The sequence below is a fragment of the Mustelus asterias genome, chromosome 10, assembly GCF_964213995.1.
Source record: "Mustelus asterias chromosome 10, sMusAst1.hap1.1, whole genome shotgun sequence".
Taxonomy (NCBI): domain Eukaryota; kingdom Metazoa; phylum Chordata; class Chondrichthyes; order Carcharhiniformes; family Triakidae; genus Mustelus; species Mustelus asterias.
The window spans coordinates 105,972,501-106,000,072 of record NC_135810.1 but is presented as its reverse complement, the minus strand read 5'-3'; the positions used below and the strand labels follow the sequence as shown (position 1 = coordinate 106,000,072).

Genomic DNA, 27,572 nt, shown 5'->3' with positions numbered 1-27,572 from the left:
TCCTTAGTGCCATGGGGATCAGCCTGGCATTACGGGGATAGAGCCTGGGTGAGATTTGCACTGTAGGGATTCTACAGCTCGCCATTGACGTCTGCAGGAGCTGAAGATCCCATCGACAAAAGGGGTCAGTTCCCAACGTATCAAATATAAAATTCCCTCCCGCACGATTGAATCCTTTCCTGGGCTCACCCTCTATCTTCCTGTTCACCTCCGTTAGCTCTGCATGCATATGTGTGCGTGTGTGTGTGTCTTTATGTGCATGTATGTATGTGTTTATGTGTGTGTTTGTGTTTACGTATATGTGTATATGTGTGTGTATGTATGTGTACACACATACGGACACACACACACACACACACACACACGGGCACACACACACACACGGGCACACACACACGGACACACACACACACACACGGGCACACACACACACACGGGCACACACACACACACGGGCACACACACACACACACACACACACGGGCACACACACACACGGGCACACACACACAGGGGCACACACACACAGGGGCACACACACACACACATGGGCACACACACACACACATGGGCACACACACACACACATGGGCACACACACACACATGGGCACACACATACACACATGGGCACACACATACACACATGGGCACACACATACACACATGGGCACACACATACACACATGGGCACACACATACACACATGGGCACACACATACACACATGGGCACACACATACACACATGGGCACACACATACACACATGGGCACACACACACAACCTAGCAGCTATTTAGGCTTGAAACTCGAATTATATCCCTAAATCCCGCTGCCTCTACACCTTGTTTCTTTTCAAGACTCCTTAAGATCAACCTCTTTAATCCAAGCCTTTGGACATTCCTCCTGATGACTTTTTGGATCAGCATCTGTTTTGGATTACACTTTTACAAAGTACCTTGTATCATTTTTTCCGCAGTAAAATTACTATAGAAGGGAAAGGCCATAAATCTGTGCATTTCTCTCTCCTATAAGGCATCCTTAAAACCTACCCCTTTGACCAAGCTTTGGGTCCCCTGTTCCAATCTCTCCTTGGGAGGTTCAGTGTCAATTTTCTTCTGTTAATGCTCTTGTGAAGCACTTTGGGATATTCTATTATATTAAAGGGGGGGGGGGTGACATAAAAGCAAGTTTTTGTTAACAGGACGATAGTGCTTTGGTCAGGGTGAGTCTACCTTCAAGGCCAATTCTTATGCAGCAATTCTCAAGAGCCCTGGTGAAGAAATCCCAGGTCTCCATCTACGTCACACCAAAACCAACCGTCAGGGAATGAACAGTCAACTTTTCAGGACTACTCTCACTCCCAGTGGGGCGTAACCCAGAGATCCGTTCAACAGGCCAACGGGGAGAGAACATTCATGGAATGGGGTTGTGAAATTGGCACTGTGAACCCATGTATTAATCAGTGGTGCCAAAAGCAGATCCAGGGTCCAACATGTTCCTCCAACAAGGCAACGCAAACCAGCCATGACCCAAAACCTATCCAGCTTACACCACCCTACCCCCCAAAGAGCGAGGTTGACACCAGCCTGGGAGAAAATCTCCCATCCATCCTCTCAACTGAGGTAAGCTGTGCGGCTTCGGTTAAACTCAAAGGAGAAATATAAAGTGACTTATGAAATCTCTTATAAGAGCACGAACCAGTCAGATAATTACCTGAACATAATAAATCCCCTTTTTTTGGGCATACATCATAAGGAAGCAGTAATCCAAATTCTGTTTTGTTCGCCATCTGAAAAATAGCAGAGAAACAGATAAACGGTTAATTGCCCCACACAGCAAAAATTAAATCAAGTGGAAAGAATCTCCAGATGGGTTTTTAAAATACAATAATTTACTTGCTGTACACGGAAAATCGTATTTAAAAGGTTTCCTTAGCAAAGGCATGAAGTAGTCAAGTGACCCCATCAACCCCAGCTGCAGAGTGTCTGTTGTTGAGCAAGGACAGCTGTTTATTTTATCTGCCCTGACTTGAATCAGGAGCCATCTTGTTTGTAAAATAAAGAAACTTCCTGTTCCCATTTGCAAACGGACACGCGTTTCTGAAACCAATACAAAGCTAAAATGCGTTTAATGGCAATTTTCATGGCTGGTGCGATCATTCACAGAGTCATTCTCTTGATGTTTTAGTGAATCTCAGAAATGTTACGACACACAAGGAGGCCATTTGGCCCATCGTGTCTGCACCAGCATTCCAAATGAATATTATGATTTTGTGCCATTCCTCTGCCTTTTCCCCCATACCCTTGTACATTGTTTCTATTCGAATAATCATCTAATGCCCTCTTAAATGCCTCGTTAGAATCTGCCTCCACCACTTCCAGGCAGTGCGTTCCAGACCCCAACCATTCGCTGTGTGTGAACAACGTTTTTTCTCACGTCACATTTTGCTTCTTTTGCAAATCACTTTAAATCTCCTCCCACACTCCAAAGGTGTGCAGGTTAAAGATTTTAAAGTTTATTTATCAGGGTCACAAGTAGGCTGACATTATCATTACTCTGCAATAAAGTTACTGTGAAAATTCCCACGGTTAGGTGGATTGGCCGTGCTAAATTGCTCCTTAGGTGTCCCAAGAAGTGTAGGTTAGAGGGATTAGTGGGGTAAATACGTGGAGCTGTGGGGAAAGGGCCTGGGCGGGATGCTCAGTTGGAGAGTTGGTGCAGACTCGATGGGCCGAATGGCCTTTTTTTCGGCACTGTAGGGATTCTAAGATTCCCTGATAGTAAAAGCTGGTGCCTTTCCCCTGCTGGTGCTTTCTGCACACAGCCAGGTCGCGATAATTGCTGTTCACCTTGCTGTCAAAGGCCTGGCCATCCTAACGATGCTGCCAGTGACACACTTGGCCTGTCACAAAGCCTTGTGCCACAAGCTAATCAAACTATTTGCCCTGGACACTGTCCAAAGCAGTTACCACCTGGAACCCAACAGGGCTCCTACCAGTTGGGGGCCTAACTATTCAAGCACACCGTGGGAGCTCAATTACGCTGTCTTCAGCACCAGTCTGATGCTTTACAGTCTTGACTGCAAGAACAAAATCTTAGCAATGAGGCTTTCTAACCCACAAAGCTGTCCGCTACCTGTAAACTCCTGTGCCTTTAGTATTGGTTTTAAATTTAAAAGAAAAGCTTCAACAGGAAAACAAAGCAATCTTTGTGCTTTAACTGATCAAAGCCACGCCAGAAACCCACGTGTCTAACATGTAATTGCAAAGTCCAAATCTGTTTGCATAACGTGAGTGATTTACTAATGACCAAATACAATTTGATCACATTTCAGACAAAAGATTTACTGCCGCCCAAGTGATATTTTAAGGTAATTTTAGAGGATTCAAAACCATTACAATGCCCACGCCGTTAAATAAATAAAATAATGCCGCATAGTTATTCATCTCGAGTCTGATATGGAGAAGATAACCTCACACACTTTGCCCTCCTCATATGTACAGCAAATACAGCCACAGGGAAAGCAGCTGATTTGCAATTTTCACAAAGACAGGAAAGGAAATTGAGTAAAAGATTTCTTAATATTGCAATTTCTGTATACATCTCTCCCAGAACATCTATAGAATCATAGAAACCCGACAGTGCAGAAAGAGGCCATTCGGCCCATGGAGTCTGCACCGACCACAATCCCCACCCAGGTCTTATCCCCAAACCTCACATATTTACCCTGCTAATCCCTCTCAGCTTACGCATCCCGGGACAACTAGGGGGCAATTTAGCATGGCCAATGCACCTAACCCTTTGGATTGTGGGAGGTAACCGGAGGACCCGGAAGAAACCCACGCAGATACCGGGAGAATGTGCAAACTCCACACAGAGTCACCCAAGCCAGGAATCAAATCCGGGTCCCTGGCACTGTGAGGCAGCAGTGCTAACCACTGTGTCACCGCGCCACCCATTCCTTTGAGAAGGTTGCCGTATTGATTACAGGGCGAACGTGCAGACTCCACATGGACAGTGAACCAAGCTGGGAATCGGACCCAGGTCGCTGGAGCTGTGAGGCAGCCGTGCTAAACACTGTGATGCCGTGCCTCCAGTTTCTATTATTGTCTTTGCAATGAATTTTGAGAGCTAAATGCAATTTCTTGTTCTTCCGTAGTAACCTAACTCACTCTACCGTCCAGTTTGATAACATTGGGTTGCCATCTTGTGCCATTTAAAATATCATCACAGGCTTGGGGCCATATCTGGATCCTGAGCTTCCATTGTCTGCCGGAGCAAGCTTCCCAGAGATGGCCCCTTGATAAGGCCACCTCCGGGCCCAGTCAGAGAACCTGAAGCCTCAGAGAGATGGCAACTCCAGAGCACTACCACTGCAGGGTGGGAACTGCACAGGTGCCTCCATCCGTAGGCACCTACTGAAGAGGTATTCAACCTAACATGATAAGCAGCGGCCTTGGCTGCCAGGCCACTCTGGTGAAAGGGAAATCCTCTCCACAGGATAAGGCGGTGGCTGCAGCCCACTGATGGCTACAGCTCCAGTTGGGGGGGGGGGGGGGGGGGGGGGGGAAGAGAAGGGAAGTGCAGAAGGCCTCGTAGGCCTCTCCAGGCCAGCTGCAGGTAAACTGCCTCCAGGCACCTGCTGGACGACCCTCAGGGGCTGGGTGGGGAGAGGGAGGGGGCTCTCCAGTGCCAGGGACCTGGATGCTCTGATGAAAGGTCATCCAGACTCGAAACGTTGGCTCTATTCTCTCTGCACAGATGCTGTCAGAGTTGCTGAGATTTTCCAGTGTTTTCTGTTTTTGTGCCAAGATCTTCATTCTCTTGCCTCATGATTTCCAGTCATTATGGACCATAGGTTCATGGATGGCAGAAGATTAATGACATCTCTTTCCAGCAGCTACTCTGTTAATGTGGGGAATGAACATCAGCAGTCAACTTATCAAAGGGAGGGGTGGAGGGGGAGGTCGTGGTGACATTAAAGCCTGATCCAGTCCTAACCCGAAACTCGTACCCATTAATGACTTCCAACAGGGGTCACTGGACAGTGATCAGAAATATATACCCTGCATGATTGCTGCTGCCACAAGCTCACCACCACCTTCTCAAGGGCAAATAAGGATGGGCAATAAATGCTGGACTAGGCAGTGATGTCCACACCTCATAAATAAATGAAAGAAATGCTGGCAGCAACACCAATCTCCGATATAAAAGTGAAGACACAATAACTGATTGCAAGATCCAGCATTGATCACAGGGTTGTGTCTCTGTTTGTATCAGTGGAAAGGAAAACAGACATTGGGTGGGATTTTATGACCTCACTCGGGGGAGACCGGAAATTCCCGCCTCAGGTCAACGGAGATTTCCGTTGTTGGACCCTCGCCCATGCCGATTCCGTGGCGGGCGAGGTGGTAGAGTTCCAACCACAGGGGGGGATTTTCCAGCCGTGCTCACCCCAAAACCGGAAAATCCCGCCTGAAGTCAACGGACCTTTTCCATGGTCTGCCCCCTTGCCCGCTACGATTCCTGTGGTTGGCGGAATGGGAAAATTCACCCCATAACGTTCATGCCTTTCTAAAGGTGGATTTTCAGATTCCCAAACTCTTGAATTGTGATCCCCCAATGGGGTCTCGAGCTTAACGACGGCTGATGGCTGGTGAGTGGAGATTGAGATTTGACTGTCCTGGTATTGGCTGGGAGGCCACTTCAAATGTGCTAAATTCCTGTCACTGATGGGCGTGGTTTTGCTTGGAGGCTTGATTGCTGTCACTAACACAGCCTGAAGATGGTCGGTGTTCATTGTTTTAATTGTGTAATTCTGCTGCTTGAACCCCCGCACCCTCTCCAAAACTCTCCCCACCCACCCCCACTCCAATATTAACTCTGGGGTCACACCAAGTCTGAAGCATTAACACGGGGCCACATCCGGAAAAGGTTTGGGAAGCACTGCTTTAAGGATGGATTTACAGCTTGCTAAAGCAGCGTTTTAAAGTTTAGTTATGCCTCTCCATCCTGATTTCATTTGATGAAATTCCTCCAGGTTTTAATTAAGCAGTACTGCTAGGTTGGTATGGTTTCTTTTATTAGAACACTTATTTTTAATCATTGCTGCTGAGCACTTAATATTGAAAGAATTGTGCAAAATATTTCAATAGAAACTATACACGTCTGCTCTTAGAAGAACAGTTGAAGAGCTGCTCGAACATCAAAATAGTTTTTGAAGAAAAACATAACACCCAAGGCCATTCAAAGTTCATGTGATAACCCCCACAAGGTGGATCACAAACAACGACGAGACAGAGGAGAGGAATGAGATAGAGAATCTGGTGAACTGGTGCAACGACCATAATCTCTCCCTCAATGACAACAAAACGAAAAGATTGTCATCAACTTCAGGAAGTGTAGTGGAGAACATGCCCCTGTCTACATCAACGGGGACAAAGTAGAAATGGTCGAAAACTTCATGATTTTAGGTGTCCAGATCACCAACAACCTGTCCTGGTCCCCCCATGCCGACACCATAGTTAAGAAAACCTACCAACGCCTCCACTTTCTCAGAAGACTACGGAAATCTGGCATGTCAGCTATGACTCTCACTAACTTTTACAGATGCACCATAGAAAGCATTCTTTCTGGTTGTATCACAGCTTGGTATGGCTCCTGCTCTGCCCAAGGCCGCAATAAACTACAAAAGGTCGTGAATGTAGCCCAATCCATCACGCAAAACAGCCTCCCATCCATTGACTCTGTCTACACTTGCCACTGCCTCGGAAAAGCAGCCAGCATAATTAAAGACCCCACGCACCCCGGACATTCTCTCTTCCACCTTCTTCCATCGGGAAAAAGATACAAAAGTCTGAGGTCACGTACCAACCGACTCAAGAACAGCTTCTTCCCTGCTGCCATCAGACTTTTGAATGGATCTACCTTATATTAAGTTGATCTTTCTCTATACCCTAGCTATGAGTGTAACACTACATTCTGCACTCTCTCCTTTCTTTCTTTGTCTGTATAATGTGCAAGAAACAATACTTTTCATTGTATGTTAATACATGTGACAATAATAAATCAAATCAAAAGGTCCATGAGGAATCACTGATTGGTCTCCCTGTGGGCAGCACGGTAGCACAGTGGTTAGCACTGCTGCCTCACAGCACCAGTGACCGGGGTTCGATTCCCGGCTTGGGTCATTGTGCGGAGTCTGCACATTCTCCCCGTGTCTGCGCGGGTTTCCTCCCACAGTCCAAGGATGCGCGGGTTATGTTGATTGGCCATGTTAAATTGCTCCTTAGTGTCAGGGGAATTAGTAGGGTAAATATGTGGGGTTATGGGGTTAGGGTCTGGGTGGGATTGTTGTTGGTGCAGGCTCGATGGGCTGAATGGTCTCCTGTTCTGTAGGGATTCTATGATACAACATTGTAGGTGCTGATTCAGGTACCTTAAAATTGGGGGTTTCGGCCCAAACCAAGCAGTGAATTTCAGTCATTCATCATCCTCTGGGTAAGAGACGTTTCCTCATTTCCTCTTCAATCCTTCTACCAATCACTTTAAATCTGTGCCCCCTGGTAACGGAGCCCTCCGCTGGCGGGGAGGAGCATGTCTTTCCGGTCTACTCCATTTAGGTCCCTCATAATTTATCCACCTCAATTAAGTCATTCCTTAGCCGCTTCTGTTCTGAGGAAAGTAGCCCTAGCCTATTCAATCTTCCTCATTGCTGCAGTTTCCGAGCCCTGGCAACATTCTTGTAAATCTCTGTCCTCTGCCTAGAGCAATGATGTCCTTCCTGTAATGTGACCAGAACACGCACAAAATTCCAGCTGTGGCCTAACAGTTTATACAGTTCCAGCATTATATCCCTGCTTTTGTATTCAATACCTCGTCCAATCAAGGAAAGCATTCCATATCCTTTATTTACTGCCTTATTTACCTGTCCTGCTACCTTCAGGCACTTCTGGAGATGCACTCCAAGGTCTCACACTTCCTCAACCTCTCTCAATATCTTCCCATTGATGGAGTTTATTTATTTAGTAGTCACAGGATCTACATGATGAGAGACAGGATCTACAGGCATTTAGAGATGCAAGGACTGATTAGGGACAGTCAGCATGGCTTTGTGAGTGGAAAACCATGTCTCACAAATTTAATTGAGTTTTTTGAAGGGGTAACAAGAAGGTAGATGAGGGCAGTGCAGTTGATGTTGTCTACATGGACTTTAGCAAGGCCTTTGACAAGGTACCGCATGGTAGGTTGTTGCATAAAGTTAAATCTCACGGGATCCAGGGTGAGGTATCTAAATGGATACAAAATTGGCTTCTTGACAGAAGCCAGAGGATGGTTGTAGAGAGTTGTTTTTCAAACTGGAGGCCTGTGACCAGCGGTGTGCCTCAGGGATCAGTGCTGGGCCCACTGTTATTTGTCATTTATATTAATGATTTGGATGAGAATATAGGGGGCATGGTTAGTAAGTTTGCAGATGACACCAAGATTGGTGGCATGGTGGACAGTGAGGAAGGTTATCTCCAATTGCAGCAGGATCTTGATCAATTGGGCCAGTGGGCTGACGAATGGCAGATGGAGTTTAATTTAGACAAATGTGAGGTAATGCATTTTGGTAGATTGAACCAGGGCAGAACTTACTCAGTTAATGGTAGGGCATTGGGGAGAGTTACAGAACAAAGAGATCCAGGGGTACATGTCCATAGCTTCTTGAAAGTGGAGTCATCGGTGGACAGAGTGGTGAAGAAGGCATTCGGCATGCTTGGTTTCAACGGTCAGAACATTGAATACAGGAGTTGGGACGTCTTGTTGAAGTTGTACAAGACATTAGTAAGGCCACACTTGGAATACTGTGTGCAATTCTGGTCACCCTATTATAGAAAGAATATTATTAAACTAGAAAGAGTGCAGAAAAGATTTACTAGAATGCTACCGGGACTTGATGGATTGAGTTATAAGGAGAGGCTGAATAGACTGGGACTTTTTTCTCTGGAGCGTAGGAGGCTGAGGGGTGACCTTATAGAGGTCTATAAAATAATGAGGGGCACAGACAAGGAAGATAGTCAATATCTTTTCCCAAAGGTAGGGAAGTCTAAAAGTAGAGGGCATAGGTTTAAGGTGAGAGGGGAGAGATACAAAAGTATCCAGAGGGGCAACTGTTTCCCACAGAGGGTGGTGAGTGTCTGGAACAAGCTGCCAGAGGTAGTAGTAGAGCGGGTACAATTTTATCTTTTAAAAAGCATTTAGATAGTTACATGGGTATGATGGGGATAGAGGGATATGGGCCAAATGCGGGCAATTGGGATTAGTTTTGGAAAAAAAGGGTGGCATGGACTAGCTGGGCCAAAGGGCCTGTTTCCATGCTGTAAACCTCTATGACTCTATGACAAGTAGGCTTACATCGGCGCTGCAATGAAGTTACTGTGAAAATCCCCTAGTCGCCACTCCCCGGCGCCTTTTTGGCTACATTGAGGGAAAGCACGGCCGATGCACCTAACCGGGACATTGGTGTCACAAGTAGGCTTACATTAACACTGCAATGAAGTTACTGAGAAAATCCCCTCGTCGCCACACTCCAGCACCTATTCGGGCAACACTGACCCAAATGCATGACCTCTCACTCTCCCAGATTGAGTTCCATTTGTCATTTTTACGCCCACTCAACCAAACCATTGACACCATTCTGGAATCAACAGCTACCCTCTTCGCTATCAACTACATCTGCAAATTTCCCAATCCTGCCACCTACATTTTACATCCAAATCATTCATAAATACAACAAACAGCAAAGGCCCCAACACTGAGTCCTTGGAACACCACTGGAAGCTGCTTTCCATTCACAAAAACATCCATTGACCATTGTCCCTTTGTTGCCCGTCACTGAGTCAATTATGGATCCAACTCGCCACAGCCCCGTATCCCATGTACTATTTTAACCAGTCTGCCACCAGCACATAGAATCATAGAAACCCTACAGTGCAGAAAGAGGCCATTTGGCCCATCGAGTCTGCACCGACCACAATCCCACCCAAGCCCTACCCCCATATCTATCCACTAATCCCTCTAACCAACGCATCTCAGGACACTAAGGGCAATTTTAGCATGGCCAATCAACCAAACCGCACATCTTTGGACTGTGGGAGGAAACCGGAGCACCCGGAGGAAACCCACGCAGACACGAGGAGAATGTGCAAACTCCACACAGACAGTGACCCAAGCCGGGAATCGAACCCAGGTCACTGGAGCTGTGAAGCAGCAGTGCTAACCACTGTGCTACCGTGCCGCCCTATTTTTATTTTTATTTTTCTTTAAAGTGCAATATCTCACACTTGTCTGCGTTAAATTCCATTTGCCATTTTTCAGCCCATTTTTCTAGTTGGTCCAAATCCCTCTGCAAGCTTTGAAAACCTTCCTCACTGTCCACTACACCTCCAATCTTTGTATCATCAGCAAACTTGCTGATCCAATTTACCACATTATCATCCAGATCATTGATATAGATGACAAACAACAATGGACCCAACACCGATCCCTGCGGCACACCACTAGTCACAGGCCTCCACTCAGAGAAGCAATCCTCCACAACCACTCTCTGGCTTCTTCCATTGAGCCAGTGTCTTATCCAATTTACTACCTCCCCATGTATACCCAGCTACTGAACCTTCCTAACTAACCTCCCATGAGGGACCTTGTCAAAGGCCTTGCTGTTAAATAAAGCTGCATATGCAGCTTCTCAGTAACCTCCCTAACGTAGAGAGCATAGGTATCATTCTCTGGGCCAAGTCAATACTTAATCATGACGTTAAAATATTTTTTGGATGAATTTCCACATTCAAGTGCAAAAATCTTTATTTTTTTTCTTGCCAGTGCAAAGAGAGAGCAATGATTTTGGTTCAAAATCCTAAGAAGCAGCATCATTGTTTGGTCAATACCTTAGCTGAACATTGATCAGTGATCACGGCTCTGTCACTGCGGTTTGTTGGGACTCGTCAATTCTTTGACGAGTGGGAGTCGGCTCGCACTGTCCAAAGTGGGGCTTACCTGACTCGCTCTTTCGAATCACCAAAGGTTTCCTTCAAGTTTCTCAAGTCTGGATAGTAAGCGATAGGAGGTGAAATGACTTCTATTAACCCTGCATTGATTTCTGCGGAAAATCTGTCAACAAACCAAGACAACGCTCCTGTCAAAATAAAGCTCTTGTTCAATGTCTTCTTTTTCTGTTCAGTGCTTTAGCTATGGAAAGATAAATCGAACGCAAGTTGGTTTGAAACAACACTTGAGTCAGAACAGCACATTGGCGCAACAGAAATTTGAAGATAAACCTTACTCTTCCCCAAACTTACAAAATTCTAACAGGGTTAGATAGGGTAGGTTCAGAAAGAATGTTCCCAAAGCTGGGAGCTTTGCTAGTGCAGTTCAGGGGGGTTTAAACTAGTATGGCAGGGGGGTGGGGATCAAACTATTAGGTCTATAAGTGTGGTGGCTGGGGACGAGCTTGGGGCTGGGACAAGGCTGGCAAAGAAGAAGAGCACTCTGGGGGAGGACGACCTCACTGAGCCTGGGGGTCTGGAGTGCTTATACTTCAATGCAAGGAGCGTAGCAGGTAAGACAGACGAACTTGGGGCCTTAATGTGCACGAGGAATTTGGATATGGTTGCGGTGACAGAGACTTGGTTGAAAGAGGGACAGGACTGGCAGCTGAATATTCCAGGGTACAAGTGTTTTAGGCGAGACAGAGGAGGGGCCAAAAGAGGTGGGGGAGTAGCGGTATTAGTTGGAGAGCATATTACAGCGGTGCAGAGGGAGGACAATTCAGAGGAGTCGTGTAACGAGTCACTCTGGGTGGAGCTTAGAAACAGGAAAGGCGCAGTCACTATGTTGGGGGTGTACTACAGGCCCCCCAACAGCCCAAGGGAAGTGGAAGAATGGATATGTCAGGAGATACTGGATAGGTGCAGGAAATATAGGGTTGTTGTAGTGGGAGACTTCAATTTCCCTGGTATAGACTGGAAATCGCTGAGGGCAGGGACTCTGGATGGGGAGGAATTTGTAAAATGCGTACAGGAGGGTTCGTTGGAACAATATGTGGACAGCCCGACTAGAGAGGGGGCTATACTGGACCTGGTACTGGGGAGTGAGCCCGGTCAGGTCTTCAAAGTTTTGGTCGGGGAACATGTGGCAAATAATGACCACAATTCTGTTAGCTTTAGGATAGTGATGGAAAAGGATGAGTGGTGTCCCAAGGGTAAGGTGCTGGATTGGGGGAAGGCTAACTTTATTGGGATCAGGCAGAAATTGGCAGCTCTTGATTGGGAGAGGCTGTTTTTGGGTAAATCCACATCTGGTATGTGGCAGTCTTTTAAGGAACGGTTGTTAGGGCTACAGGACAAGCATGTGCCTGTAAAAAAGAAGGATAGGAAGGGTAGGATTAGAGAACCGTGGATAACCAGGGAAATTGAGGGACTGGTCAAAAAGAAAAGAGAGGCGTATGTTAGGTCCAAGCAGCTAAAAACGGAGGGAGCTCTGGAGGAGTACAATGAAAGTAGGAAAGTACTCAAACGGGGAATTAGAAGAGCAAAAAGGGGTCATGAAATGTTCTTGGCAGACAGGATTAAGGAGAATCCCAAGGCATTTTATTCATACGTTAGGAACAAAAGGGTTGTTAGGGAAAAAATCGGACCTCTCAGGGACAAAAGTGGGGACTTATGCTTGGAGCCCAAAGAAGTAGGGGAGATCCTAAATGAATACTTTGCGTCGGTATTCACAAAGGAGAGGGATGTGTTAACTGGGAGTGTCTCTGAGGGGAGTGTTGAACCGTTGGAGAAAATCTCCATTACAAAGGAGGAAGTGTTAGGTTTGTTAGAGAATATAAAGACTGACAAATCCCCAGGGCCTGATGGAATCTATCCAAGGCTGCTCAGGGAGACGAGAGGTGAAATCGTTGGGCCTCTGACGCAAATCTTTGTCTCGTCACTGGACACAGGTGAGGTCCCAGAGGATTGGAGGATAGCCAATGTGGTCCCGTTATTTAAGAAGGGTAGGAAGGATAACCCGGGTAATTATAGGCCGGTGAGCTTGACGTCCGTGGTGGGGAAGTTGTTGGAGAAGATTCTTAGAGATAGGATGTATGCGCATTTAGAAAGGAATAAACTCATTAACGATATTCAGCATGGTTTTGTGAGAGGGAGGTCATGCCTCACTAACCTGGTGGTGTTTTTTGAAGAAGTGACCAAAATGGTTGACGAAGGAAGGGCCGTGGATGTGGCTATATGGACTTTAGTAAAGTGTTTGACAAAGTCCCTCATGGTAGGCTAGTGAAAAAGGTTGGATCCCATGGGATAAAGGGGGAGGTGGCTAGATGGGTGGAGAACTGGCTTGGTCATAGAAGACAGAGGGTGGTAGTGGAAGGGTCTTTTTCCGGCTGGAGGCCTGTGACTAGTGGTGTACCGCAGGGCTCTGTATTGGGACCTCTGCTGTTTGTGATTTATATAAATGATCTGGAAGAAGGAGTAACTGGGGTGATCAGTAAGTTTGCGGACGACACAAAACTGGCAGGACTTGCAGATAGTGAGGAACATTGTCAGAGGCTACAGAAGGATATAGATAGGCTGGAAATTTGGGCAAGGAAATGGCAGATGGAGTTCAATCCTGATAAATGCGAAGTGATGCATTTTGGTGGGAATAATGTAAGGAGGAGCTACACGATAAATGGAAGAACCATAAAGGGTGTAGAGACGCAGAGGGACCTGGGTGTGCAAGTCCACAGATCTTTGAAGGTGACGTCACAGGTGGAGAAGGTGGTGAAGAAGGCATATGGCATGCTTGCCTTTATAGGACGGGGCATAGAGTATAAGAGTTGGGGTCTGATGTTGCAGATGTATAGAACGTTGGTTCGGCCGCATTTGGAATACTGCGTCCAGTTCTGGTCGCCACACTACCAGAAGGACGTGGAGGCTTTGGAGAGAGTACAGAGGAGGTTTACCAGGATGTTGCCTGGTATGGAGGGGCTTGGTTATGAGGAGAGATTGGGGAAACTGGGGTTGTTCTCCTTGGAAAGACGGAGGATGAGGGGAGACTTAATAGAGGTGTATAAAATTATGAAAGGCATAGATAGGGTGAACGGTGGGAAGCTTTTCCCCGGGTCGGTGGTGACGTTCACGAGGGGTCATAGGTTCAAGGTGAAGGGGGGGAGGTTTAACACAGATATCAGAAGGACATATTTTACACAGAGGGTCGTGGGGGCCTGCAATGTGTTGCCGGGCAAGGTGGTGGAGGCGGACACACTGGGAACGTTTAAGACTTATCTAGACAGCTATATGAACGGAGTGGGAATGGAGGGATACAAAAGAGTGGTCTAGTTTGGACCAGGGAGCGGCGCGGGCTAATTGTTCCTTCTTTCTCGTTTCAAGGCTTCATTCTATGATCTGCCAGTACAGAGCGAGACTGCGGATAGTTGGGAACCTGTCTCGGGGGCAGGGAATTCATATGGTGTTCGTGGAAGTGGAAATGACTAGGGTTGGGAAGCATTTTCCGATCAGGGCCGGTGTGATCTCCTGGACTCGTTTCGATCGCCTCAGGGGGTCGGAGAGGAATTTCCCAGATTTTTTTTTCCCCATATTGGCCCTGGGGTTTTCACTCTGGGTTTTCGCCTCTCCCTGGAGATCACATGGTCTGGAATGGGGGGGTGGGGGTGAGTTAATAGGTTGTGATGAACAAAACATCGTAGCTGTGAGGGACAGCTCGGTGGATAGGATATTGGTATGTAGATAGGCTGGAAAATTGGGCGGGGATCCTGGATTCAGGATTCAATCCTGGACCGGCGCGGGCTTGGAGGGCTGAAGGGCCTGTTCCTGTGCTGTATTGTTCTTTGTTCTTTGGTGGGGGAGGCCAGAACTGGGGGTCATAGTTTGAGGATAAGGGATAAACCTTTTAGGATTGAGGTGAGGAGCAATTTCTTCACCCAGAGGCTGATGAATGTGTGGAATTCACAACCACAGCAAGTATGATTTCAAGAAGAAATTAGATATAGCTCTTGGGGCTAAAGCGATCAAGGGATCTGTGGGGGAAGATGCGATCAGGATATTGATGGTGACCTTAGTTAGGCCGCACTTGGAATATAGTGTTCAATTCTGGTCACCACACTACCAGAAGGATGTGGAGGCTTTGGAGAGGGCACAGAAAAGATTTACCAGGATGTTGCCTGGTTTGGAGGGCATTAGCCAAGAGGATAGGTTGGAGAAACTTGGTTTGTTCTCACTGGAACGACGGAGGTTGAGGGGCGACCTGATGGAAGTCTACAAGATTATGAGGGGCATGGACAGAGTGGATAGTCAGAAGCTTTCTCCCAGGGTGGAAGAGTCAATTACTGGGGGCATAGTTTTAAGGTGCAAAGGGCAAGGTTTAAAGGCGATGTACGAGGCAAGTTTTTTTTACACAGAGGGTGGTGGGTGCCTGGAACTCGCTGCTGGGGGAGGTAGTGGAAGCAGATACGATAGTGACTTTTAAGAGGCGTCTGGACAAATACATGAATAGGATGGGAATAGAGGGATATGGTCCCCAAAAAGGTAGGGGGTTTCAGTTCGGATGGGCAGCATAGTCGGTGCAGGCTTGATGGGCCGAAGGACCTGTTCCTGTGCTGTAGTTTTCTTGGTTCTTTGAATGGTGGAGTAGGCTCGAAGGGCCGAATGGCCTCCTCCTGCTTCATGTTTCTATGTAACCAAATCTCCTTCTTGATTTGAATTCTCCCAGTTACCAATCTATCGATTGTCTTGGCCACTCGAGGGCTGGCTGGTGAATTCAACGTTAAATCAATGTTCGCAAGTGTTAAAAACAAATAAAGGCAAAAGTTTTTAACCGCAAATAAAGAAACTGACACTTTCTACCACGAAAGGAACATTTTAATAAAGCGTTGAATATGAGAAATTTTATTATGGAATCAAGTAAGTTGCAGATGACACCAAGATTGGTGGCATAGTGGACAGTGAAGAAAGTTATCTCGGATTGCAACGGGGTCTTGATCAATTGGGCCAGTGAGCTGACGAATGGCAGATGGAGTTTAATTTAGATAAATGCGAGGTGATGCATTTTGGTAGATGAACCAGGGCAGGACTTACTCAGTTAATGGGCGGCACGGTAGCACAGTGGTTAGCACTGCTGCTTCACAGCTCCAGGGTCCCGGGTTCGATTCCCGGCTTGGGTCACTGTCTGTGTGGAGTTTGCACATTCTCCTCGTGTCTGCGTGGGTTTCCTCCAGGTGCTCCGGTTTCCTCCCACAGTCCAAAGATGTGCGGGTTAGGTCGATTGGCCAGGTTAAAAATTGCCCCTTAAAGTTCTGAGATGCGTAGGTTAGAGGGATTAGTGGGTAAATATGTGGGGGTAGGGCCTGGGTGGGATTGTGGTCGGTGCAGACTCGATGGGCCGAATGGCCTCCTTCTGCACTGTAGGGTTTCTATGATTCTAATGGCGGGGCGTTGGGGAGAGTTACAGAACAAAGAGATCTAGGGGTAGATATTCATAGCTCCTTGAAAGTGGAGTCACACAGGTGGACAGAGTGGTGAAGAAGGCATTTAGCATGCTTGGTTTCATTGGTCAGAACATTGAATACAGGAGTTGGGACATCTTGTTGAAGTTGTACAAGACATTGGCAAGGCCACACTTGGAATATTGTATACAGTTCTGGTCACCCTATTATAGAAAGGATATTATTAAACTAGAAAGAGTACAGAAAAGATTTACGAGGATGCTACCGGGATTTGATGGTTTGAATTATAAGGAGAGGCTGGATAGACTGGGACTTTTTTCTCTAGAGGGTAGAAGGCTGAGGGGTGATCTTATAGAGGTCTATAAAATAATGAGGGGCACAGATCAGCTAGATAGTCAATATCTTTTCCCAAAGGTAGGGAAGTCTAAAACTAGAGGGCATAGGTATAAGGTGAGAGGGGAGTAATACAAAAGTGTCCAGAGGGGCAATTTGTTCACACAGAGGGTGGTGAGTGGCTGGAACAAGCTGCCAGAGGTAGTAGTAGAGGCGGGTACAATTCGGTCTTTTAAAAAGCATTTAGACAGTTACATGGGTAAGATGGGTACAGAGGGATATGGGCCAAATGCGGGCAATTGGGACTAGCTTCAGGGTTTAATAAAAAGGGACAGCATGGACAAGTTGGGCCGAAGGGCTTGTTTCCATGTTGTAAACCTCTGACTTTATGATTCTAATTTAAGCAAGGATACATCATTTTGGTAGGTCATTTCAGGTGAGATATGTCGCTTGGATTGTAACCAAGATTTGCTCTCTCCCCATCCAAAGTACAAAGTAGCTGGCCAGAAAACAAAACAAGCCATTCGGCTCACAAACAGAAAATGCTCTAGAGCTCTGACGAAGGGTCATCCTGACTCTACCCTGTATTGCTAGTCTATTAATCCAGAAACTCAGCTAATGTTCTAGGGTACCTGGGTTCCAATCCCCACCACGGCAGATGGTGGAATTTGAATTTTTAAAATATATGTCTGGAATTTAGAATCTACTGATGACCATGAAACCATTGACGATTGTGGGAAAAACCCATCTGGTTCACTAATGTCCTTTAGAGAAGGAAATCTGCTGTCCTTACCTGGTCTGGCCTACATGTGACTCCAGATCCACAGCAATGTGGTTGACTCTCAACTGCCCTCGGGCAACTAGGGATGGGCAATAAATGGTGCCCATGTCCCACGAATGAATAAAAAAAACTCGAACCTCTATTCTCTCTCTACAGGTGCTGTCAGACCTGTTGAGATTTTCCAGCATCTTCAGTTTATGCTTCAGATTCTAGTATCTTGCCTTTATCAAGCCATTCAAGTCACGCATTGAATACGACAGTAATTTTTCTGGGCAGAAATTTTCTTTAATGTACAGTGCACGTCCAATTGAATTGATACATCTTTGGAGTGTATCCATATTCAATCAGAGAAAGAACAAGTTGCTTTCATAACTGTTTAAGCAAACAGAGGATAGATATTCAGAAACATCAACAGTAACTGTGATGACGGTATCGTTCATTAATGCATCAGCTAAATAATTGAGCAACTCTCAATAGAAAATTCAGTCCTAATTGATTACAAGTTGAACATACATCTCCGCGATACTGAATTGGGAATCTGGGTTTGACTTACTCTTTCTCCAGGCTCTCCAGGACACTATGAACATGATCCAGATCAGTCTGTTGGGGGGGAAAAGAAAACAGAATCTATTGTGACGGAAACTTACAAGTTTGCAAGGTCTACCTTTGCTTCATTTCCTCTGTTGAATTTACTCTCCTGATCTCCATTGCCTCGTGGGTTTCATATTTAAGTTCGCTGGACCAAAGGAAGGCAACTTGCTCTTAGCGTCACATACTTTTTAGACTAGGGGAGGCAGTGGCATAGTGGTATCGTCACTGGGCTAGTAATCAAGAGACCCAGGGTAATGTTTTGGGCGCCCAGGTTCGAATCCCACCATGGCAGACGATGAAATGTGAATAGAAATCTGGAATTAAAAGTCTAATGATAACCATAAAATCACTGTCGATTGTAGTAAACACCCACCTAGTTTGTGGGTGGCACGGAAGCACAGTAGCTAGCACTGCTGCCTCACAGCGCCAGGGACCTGGGTTCGATTCTAGCCTTGGGTGACTGTCCGTGTGGAGTTTGTACATTCTTCCCGTGTCTATGTGGGCTTCCAGTTTCTTCTCGAAGATGTGCGGGTTAGGTTGATTGGCCATGCTAAATTGTCAGGGGGGACTTGCAGGTTAAATACATGGGGTTGTGGGGATAGGGCCTGGGTGGGATTGTTGTCAGTGCAGGCTCAATCCGGCCAAATGGCCTCCTTCTGCGCTGTGGGGATTCAATGGTTCATTAATGTCCTTTAGGGAAGGAAACCTACCGGCCTTACCTGGTCTGGCCTACATGTGACTCCAGTTTCAGAGCATTGTGGTTGACTCTTAAATGCCCCTATGTTGGCCCAGCTAGCGACACACACATCCCATGAATGAATTTAAAAAAAAATGCCCCAACCCCCCGAATGGAACCACTTCCATAGCTGGGCAAGAATGAGAATGCCTGGCATGCTAGGCCACCAGGAGAAACCAGTCTGCTGCATTATAAGAGACAAAATATCTGTGCATGAACCTGCTGCACGACTTTAGCATCGATGCTATTTTGAACACTCTAAAATTACAAAGTTAATTGAGATACAAATAAACTGTACAATGTCTAACTGCGGGTTACAGCAGTGTGGCTTGTTTCCTGAAGGAGGGCTGGAACTATTTTTAAGATTCCTCCATTCTCAAAGGTATAAAAATATAACAATTGTGCACCAATTCTGCAAGCAACCACACTTCCAGGACAACTGCTTCATTAGTTACCGCTGATAGTCTGAAACAGAGCAGTTTAAACTTAAGGAGGTAATTTTTTGTTACAATCCTATCTGATGTTACCACTGGACGGGAAAATTCCAGAATGGAACTCTGGTTCAAAAGGGCATAACTTTTATTTTGTTTTATAAAAAGTGGAGGAACATAGTCACAGGACCACTAATTAGTTATAACAACAAGCAACGTTAGATTATGCTACAATATTACCTTACTACACCCTTAGCTTAACAAATATGCACAGATGAACAAGGATAACAAAGTACATCTTAAGCTACAAGTAATACAAAGCCCCTTTAAGCACACAGATTGGCTGTGGTCAAATATACTCTCTACTCTGAACCCAAGTTAGTACTTGTGGATTTCTCCTCGGAATTCCCCCAGATGGTCACGAGAGTTTCCAAACTCCCCTCCCAAAATTCGCTTTAAAATCTTCTCTCACAATAATGCTTTCCATGAGTGGTTACTGTTCCACTTTTAACAAAAAATTAGTATTTAGGTTTTACCACTTCCCCTTTAGGATTTCTTTGCCTTGACTGCTGTACAAACTGTTCACAATTACTTTAACTATTGATTCCCAGACTCTATCAAGATGGCATCAAACTTTTGATTAACATCTGAAGTCTGCTTTTCCACTTTAAATCTGGTTACTGCAATTGTCTCTTTAACATAGAACACTTTGTTTACTCTTCCTTGAATTCTTCTGAACAATACCTTGGTCACTGTTCTCTTAACTTCAGTCATCTTAAGACAGTCTTTCAGTCCCAATTCCTTGGTTATCTGGACAGTAACTGGTTCTTTTGGAAGACTACTTCTTTGCAGCTCCCTTTTCCAGTCCAGCTTCTCAGAGATGGGAGATGGTCACTCCCCAGTGTCCTGTCTCCAACTGCCAACACATTCCATCGGGAAAGTGACCCCCTGGAGCTAAGCAACCACTTATAATTTATTGACTCTTTACGCTGTGGCCCTCTCTGAGCACAATAGAAACAAAGTTGGAACGGATTCAACCCTCACACATACAAACACCTTTGTCCAGCATGAATCTAACTATAGGTTTTAACCTTCCAAGCACAAAAACATTAAATTAAACCCACTTAAAACTATACCGTATTTCTAATGTTTACCAATGTAAATATAAATCCCTTAACACTACCTTTGTTTTCCTAACACTTTGTACATTGTAGAAATGTTAAGATATAGTAAGAAAAATACCCCCTAATCACACTGTGATTATCAGCAACATGCGGTTAAATACATTCTTGGGACAATTTATCTTCCAATCACATTGAAAACCAATGTCAGAATCCAGACTTCTGCTTGGAAACAGATCTCTTTCTGTGACAAATGCGGCACTGTCCAGTAACTGGTTTAAAGATATCTCTGCATTGTCCGGAAAGCACATCTCGGAGTCTGAGTGAAAGCTGCAACAATTGCTGGATTCAAAGAGCATTAATAATCTGCTCAAAGCTTTATCCTCATGGTTCAGGAAGTCTATTTGAACTCCTGAACAGAATTGTATTTTTCATTCTACAAATGGAGCTTTGTAGCTTGCAGCTCTTGTGTTGTTAAAGGTTTTCAAATGTGCTCACCACCTCCTCTCCCTTTACAAACTGGCATTCTGAACATTCCTACTAGATAACCAACCCCACTGCTCTCCGAGTATTATGCCATCCTTTCTCAATGGTGCATTTTGATCTGCCTGCGTTGTGCTGTTCACCTTTTCCTCCGTCTGGCATTGTCACTGATTACTATGCTTTTCAGCCAATTTTCCTGCTCCCTACTCACTTTTTGTCACTCACCCAGTTTCTCTATCTCTCTTTGAAATTCGCTCATTATTCCTATTATGTTTATTGAGTGCTATCTTCCCTACAAGTCCTCTACTGTAGAAAGCACTGCCAGCTCAGCAGCATGGCTCAGTGGTAATGACGCTGGACTAGTAATCCAGAGGCCCAGGCTAAGGCTCAAATCCCATCACATCAGTTTCTGGAAAATGAATATAATGAATAAATCTGGAACTATAAAGTTAGTCTCAGTGAGGGCAATCATGACGACGATTATCGATTCACTAATGTTCATTCGGGAAGGAAATCTGCCACCCTTACCCGGTCTGGCCTACATGTGACTCTAGAACCACAGCAATATGGTGGATTCTTAACTGTTAAGAATGGGTTAACAGACCTTCCAATTAAGTCCTAATTTGATGTCAATTATTCAGTAGAAGTCACTGGAATATAAAAGGTGGCAGTGGGTTTTGGTGGAGAACAACTATAAGGTTCATGGTGGGAGATATAGGAGGGATGTCCGAGGTAGGTTCTTTACTCAGAGTGGTTGGGGTGTGGAATGGACTGCCTGCTGTGATGGTGGAGTCGGACACTTTAGGAACTTTCAAGCGGTTATTGGATAGGCACATGGGGCACACGAGAATGATAGGGAGTGGGATAGCTTGATCTTGGTTTCGGACAAAGCTTGGCACAACATCGAGGGCCGAAGGGCCTGTTCTGTGTTGTACTGTTCTATGTTTTATAATTGTACGTGGAGTTGAATCAAAGAAATAAAAATAATTTATGAAGAGGCAGAACTCATGTCTTCTTTACGAAAAAGTTTATTTATTAGTCACAAGTAAGGCTTACATTAACACTGCAATGAAGTTACTGTGAAATTCCCCTAGTCGCCACACTCTGGTGCCTTTTCGGGTAAATGTACCTGACCAGCACGTCTTTCAGACTGTGGGAGGAAACCGGAGCACCGGGAGGAAACCCACGCAGACACGTGGAGAACATGCAAACTCCACACAGACAGTGACCCAAGCCGGGAATCGAACCCGAGTCCCTGGCGCTGTGAGGCAGCAGTGTGATGCGCGATGAATCACATGGGAGGCAGGATGTACCCGGGAAATAAAGGCTTTTATTGCCAACAATAACAGAGCTACTATATACAATATACAATCCCAGACTAAAGGGTCACCAGGCAGAGCAGTGACCTTTATACCTCTCCCGGAAGGCGGAGCCAACTGGGGTGTACCATAGGACTATATTAACAGGTAGAACAGCCCAACCCTAACCCCAACAGTAACATATCTACAGACTCATAGTGCTGGCCAAACCATGGCTCAGCACTCCTGGTGGTAACCAACAATGGTTCACCACATTCAGCCCTCCTTTAAAAACAAAGGCCGGCGGGGCACAAAAAAACAGAACAACTGTTCATTTGTCTATAAGTTCAAACGGTTTGGGGGACCGCACCGTCGCTGCGACCTCCTCAACACCGGCGATGACGCCGGTTCAGGCAATCGCGGTGACCTTCTCTCCAAGGCGGTGTCCAGTGACTCCTCCAGTTCCTCACGGGCCGGTAGACCACGAGGTGGTGACAATCCGCTGGACTCGAGCACGCCTCGAGGTGGCGACAATCTCCTGGACTCAGGCAAGCTGTACACGGGATTAAGAGGGTTAAGTGGTGGTCCCGATACTGCCCGCGCCGTGTCAGGAGGAGAGATAATGGTCGGGGGGTCCCTAACTGGGGGTGTGGGTGCGACTGGGGTTTCCAAGCCCCCTGCTGGCGCCAGATCTCGAATCGAGACCGTGTCCTCGCGCCCGTCAGGATATGCCACATAGGCATATTGAGGGTTGGCGTGGAGGAGATGGACCTGTTCAACCAAAGGGTCGGACTTGCGGGTCCTAACATGCCGCCGCAGGAGGACAGGTCCTGAGTACGTCAACCAAGACGGTAATGAGGTCCCAGAGGAAGACTTCCTAGGGAATGAAAACATTCTCTCATGAGGAGTAGCGTTGGTTGCCGTACACAGGAGTGAGCGTATGGAGTGGAGCGCATCAGGGAGTACCTCTTGCCAACGGGAGACTGGAAGACCTTTAAACCTCAACGCCAGTAAGACAGCCTTCCAGACTGTAGCATTCTCTCATTCAACCTGTCCGTTACCCCTTGGGTTGTAGCTCGTGGTTCTACTAGAGGCAATCCCATATGAGAGCAGGTATTGCCTCAAGTCGTCGCTCATGAACGATGAGCCCCTATCGCTGTGGATATAACAGGGGTAACCGAACAGGGTGAAAAGATCCCGTAATGCCTTGATAACCGTGGCAGCGGTCATATCAGAACAGGGAATGACAAAAGGGAATCGTGAGTACTCATCAATCACATTGAGGAAGTACACGTTCCGATCTGTCAAGGGAAGGGGGCCCTTGAAGTCCACACTCAGTCTTTCGAAAGGACGAGTGGCCTTAATGAGGTGTGCCCTGTCAGGTCGGTAGAAGTGCGGTTTGCATTCCGCGCATACCTGGCAACTTCTGGTTATGGACCTGACATCCTCCACCGAGTAGGGTAGATTCCGGGCCTTTATGAAGTGGAAGAGCCGAGTGACCCCCGGATGGCAGAGGTCATTGTGGAGAGCCTGTTATCGATTCTCCTGCACACTAGCGCATGTTCCACGCGACAGGGCGTCCGAGGGCTCGTTGAGCTTCCCTGGACGGTACATGCTATCATAATTGTAGGTGGAGAGTTCGATTCTCCACCTCAAGATTTTATCATTCTTGATCTTACCCCGTAACGTGTTGTTGAACATGAACGCCACGGACCGCTGGTCCGTGAGCAGAGTGAACCGTTTTCCCACCAAGTAATGGCGCCAATGCCGAACGGCCTCCACAATGGCCTGGGCCTCCTTTTCCACCGCAGAATGCCGAATTTCAGGGCCTTGGAGGGTGCGAGAGAAAAAGGCGACGGGCCTGCCCACTTGGTTAAGTGTGGCGGCCAGGGCGAAATCAGATGCATCACTCTCCACCTGGAAGGGGATGGACTCATCAATAGCGTGCATCGTGGCTTTCGCGATGTCGGCTTTTATTCCTGCAAAGGCTAAGTGAGCCTCTGTTGTTAGGGGAAAGGAGGTAGACTTGATGAGCGGACGGGCTTTGTCCGCGTAATTGGGAACCCACTGTGCATAGTATGAGAAGAAGCCTAAGCATCTTCTCAGTGCTTTGATGCTAGTGGGCAGGGGGAGTTCGAGGAGGGGACGCATACGGTCTGGATCAGGGCCCAGGACCCCGTTTTCCACCACGTATCCGAGGATAGCTAGGCGGCGTGAGCGAAATACACACTTCTCCCTGTTGTAGGTCAGATTCAGGCAAGATGCAGTGCATAAGAATCTAAGAAGGTTGGCATCGTGGTCCTGCTGGTCATGGCCGCAGATGGTGACGTTATCCAGGTACGGGAAGGTAGCCCGCAGCCCGTTCTGGTCCACCATTCGGTCCATAGCATGCTGGAAGACCGAGACCCCATTCGTGACACCAAAGGGAACCCTTAAAAAGTGGTACAGGCGACCATCCGCCTCAAAGGCCATGTATTGTCGGTCCTCTGGGCGAATGGGGAGCTGGTGGTAAGCAGATTTTAAGTCGATGGTGGAGAACACCCGGTACTGCGCAATCTGATTGACCATGTCAGATATGCGCGGGAGGGGATACGCATCCAGCTGCGTGTATCTGTTAATGGTCTGACTATAGTCTATGACCATCCGGGGTTTGTTCCCATTCTTAACCATCACGACTTGCGCTCTCCATGGACTAGCGCTAGGTTGGATGATCCCTTCCTTGAGGAGCCGCTGAACTTCAGATCGAATGAAGATCCGACCCTCAGTGCTGTAACGCCTGCTCTTTGTTGCGATGGGCTTGCAGCCTGGCACGAGATTCTGGAATAGGGAGACTACATGTGGAGCGCGTTGGGCAATTTAGAGGCTGCAGAGCTCCCACTGAAAGCGGAGGGAGTGGCCCATCGTACTGCAGGGTTACACTCTTCAGGTGGACCATAAAATCTAGTCCTAGGAGTATCGGCGCGCAAAGGTGCGGTAACACAAGGAGCCTGAAGTTCTCGTAAACCGTGCCCTGCACCGTCAGGTTGACCACGCAGCTCCCTAGCACGGTGACAGACCGGGACCTTGACGCCATCGAAATTGTCTGCTTGACAGTCCGAATCTGGAGACCGCACCGCTTCACGGTGTCAGGGTGAATGAAGCTCTCCGTGCTCCCGCTGTCAAACAAACAATAAATCTGGCGTCCGTTTACCTGTATGTCCATCATGGACTTGTCGAGTCTGTGAGGCTTGGCCTGGTCCAGGATGATTGACGCCACCGTTGGATCGTGGGTGCAACTGCAGGCAGCTGAAATGGTTGATGACGGCCCCTGCTGGTCATTTGTGGTCGGTGCCGACCAAAATGGCTGCCCCCATAGGTCGTACGTGGTCGATGGCGCCAAAACCGGCGGCCCCTGCAGGTCGCACGTGTCTTGCGACTCCGTCGTTCGGAATGGCGACGCCCTGGAATCGTACATGGTGGAAGACCTCGAAGACGCAGAAGACAAGGAGGCCGGCTCCGGGGAGTCACACGCCGCACTGCTGTGTTTGGAGGGTGGTTTGGTCCGGCATACTTTGGAATAATGTCCCTTCTTGCCACAGGCGGAGCAGAATACCGCTTTAGCTGGACATCGCTGCCGAGGGTGTTTCACCCCCCCACAGAAGTAACACCGCGGGCCACCTGGAGCTGCTGCCGTCGTCAGGTCCGAGGCTGGAAACGCAATCGCGCAGTTTTTCGAACCCGCTGAATAAAGTGGAGTCTGCGGCTGCACTTGCCACAATGTCCCCACGCGGTCGTCGGGGTACATCTCCAGACTTTTGGAGGCCGTTTCTAGAGCGTCAGCTAACTCTACGGTTTTAGTGAAGTCAAGGTTACCTTGCTCCAGCAGCCGAAGGCGGATGTACGACGAGCCGATTCCCGCCACGAACGCATCTCGAACTAGGTCGCTCATGTACTGGGCCGCCGACACTGGCTTGCAGTTGCAGGCTATGGCTAGCTGCTGAACTTCACACAGGTACTGTTCCGTCGTTTCGCCGGGCTGCCGCCGTCGAGTGGCTAGAAGGTGTCGAGCATGGATCTCATTCGGCGGTTTGTTGTATCGCTTTTTGAGAAGCTCAAGGGCCCCTTTGTAGTCTTGGGCCTCACGGATCGCTAAGTATACAGCGTCGCTTACCCTCGCGTGGAGGACCCGGAGTCTGTCGGCGTCGTTGTGGACCGCTGTGGAGGCGTCGAGGTAATCTTGGAAACACTTCAACCAGTGGTCGAAAGTGTTCGATGCTCCCGCCGCACGTGGATCCAACGTAAGCCGTTCAGGTTTCAGCATTTGCTCTATGGTTTTCTTTTGGGTTTTTTTCGTCAAAAACAAAAAATTTTTTTGTTGGCAATAAAATTGATGCGCGATAAATCACACGGGAGGCAGGATGTACCCGGGAAATAAAGGCTTTTATTGCCAACAATAACGGAGCTACTATATACAATATACAATCCCAGACTAAAGGGTCACCAGGCAGAGCAGTGACCTTTATACCTCTCCCGGAAGGCGGAGCCAACTGGGGTGTACCATAGGACTATATTAACAGGTAGAACAGCCCAACCCTAACCCCAACAGTAACATATCTACAGACTCATAGTGCTGGCCAAACCATGGCTCAGCACTCCTGGTGGTAACCAACAATGGTTCACCACACAGTGCTAACCACTGTGCCACCATTCCTGAACTGCAACCGAGAGGCTCAAATATTAACTGCCCTCTGAAATGGCCCAGCAAGTCATTTAGTACAAGGGCAATTAAGGATGGGCAACAAATGCTGGCCAGGCCAGTGACACCCACATCCCATGAAAGAATTTGAAGAAAAAAAGACAGGCCAGGACAAGACACATGCAAGATAAAAGTTGTGACATGGGGAGCAAGGATTTAACTACTTGGGGAATTGAGGAAAAAGGAAAGCCTGCACCAACTCAGCAGAAGAGGGACGAAGTATCGTCAGGAAAGGTAATTGAGTAAGCACGGTTAAACTTTAAACCAGGAACATGATGAAAGGAATTCGCGTAGGTTCAGATAGGAGACAAATCAATCTGCTGAGTGCCGCAATACAAGGTAATGCAGAATCCAAAAAGATTCACAAGCAAGATAAATAGAAAGCACCACAACAATAAGAAGATTCTCACTAATAAATCCAATCTAGAATTCAGAAGAAATATCTTTAGCCAAAGTACAGTGGTTGAGGCAAATAGCAAGTAGCACATGGATCAGAAAGGATTAGAGGGATGGATATATTGATAGGTTAGATGAAAGGGATTGGGAGAAGCTAGTACAGAGCTTAGCAGAGGGCAGTGGGGCCA

The 27,572-nt window shown here is 47.1% G+C and overlaps 1 protein-coding gene across 2 annotated transcripts in view; it reads right to left on the bottom strand.

Annotated features, from left to right (window-relative positions):
• The window catches only part of mgat4a (alpha-1,3-mannosyl-glycoprotein 4-beta-N-acetylglucosaminyltransferase A), a 268,132-nt gene that overhangs the window by 84,965 nt on the left and 155,595 nt on the right, over nucleotides 1-27,572 (bottom strand). The window contains exons 5-7 of one of the 2 annotated variants that reach the window (XM_078222379.1): nucleotides 18,147-18,193; nucleotides 11,040-11,153; nucleotides 1,716-1,791 (exon numbers count right to left, since the gene is read on the bottom strand). In XM_078222379.1, the coding sequence (XP_078078505.1) occupies nucleotides 1,716-1,791; nucleotides 11,040-11,153; nucleotides 18,147-18,193 (237 nt within the window). The remainder of the gene's footprint in view (nucleotides 1-1,715; nucleotides 1,792-11,039; nucleotides 11,154-18,146; nucleotides 18,194-27,572) is intronic. The other variant, XM_078222380.1, reaches the window with a different exon arrangement.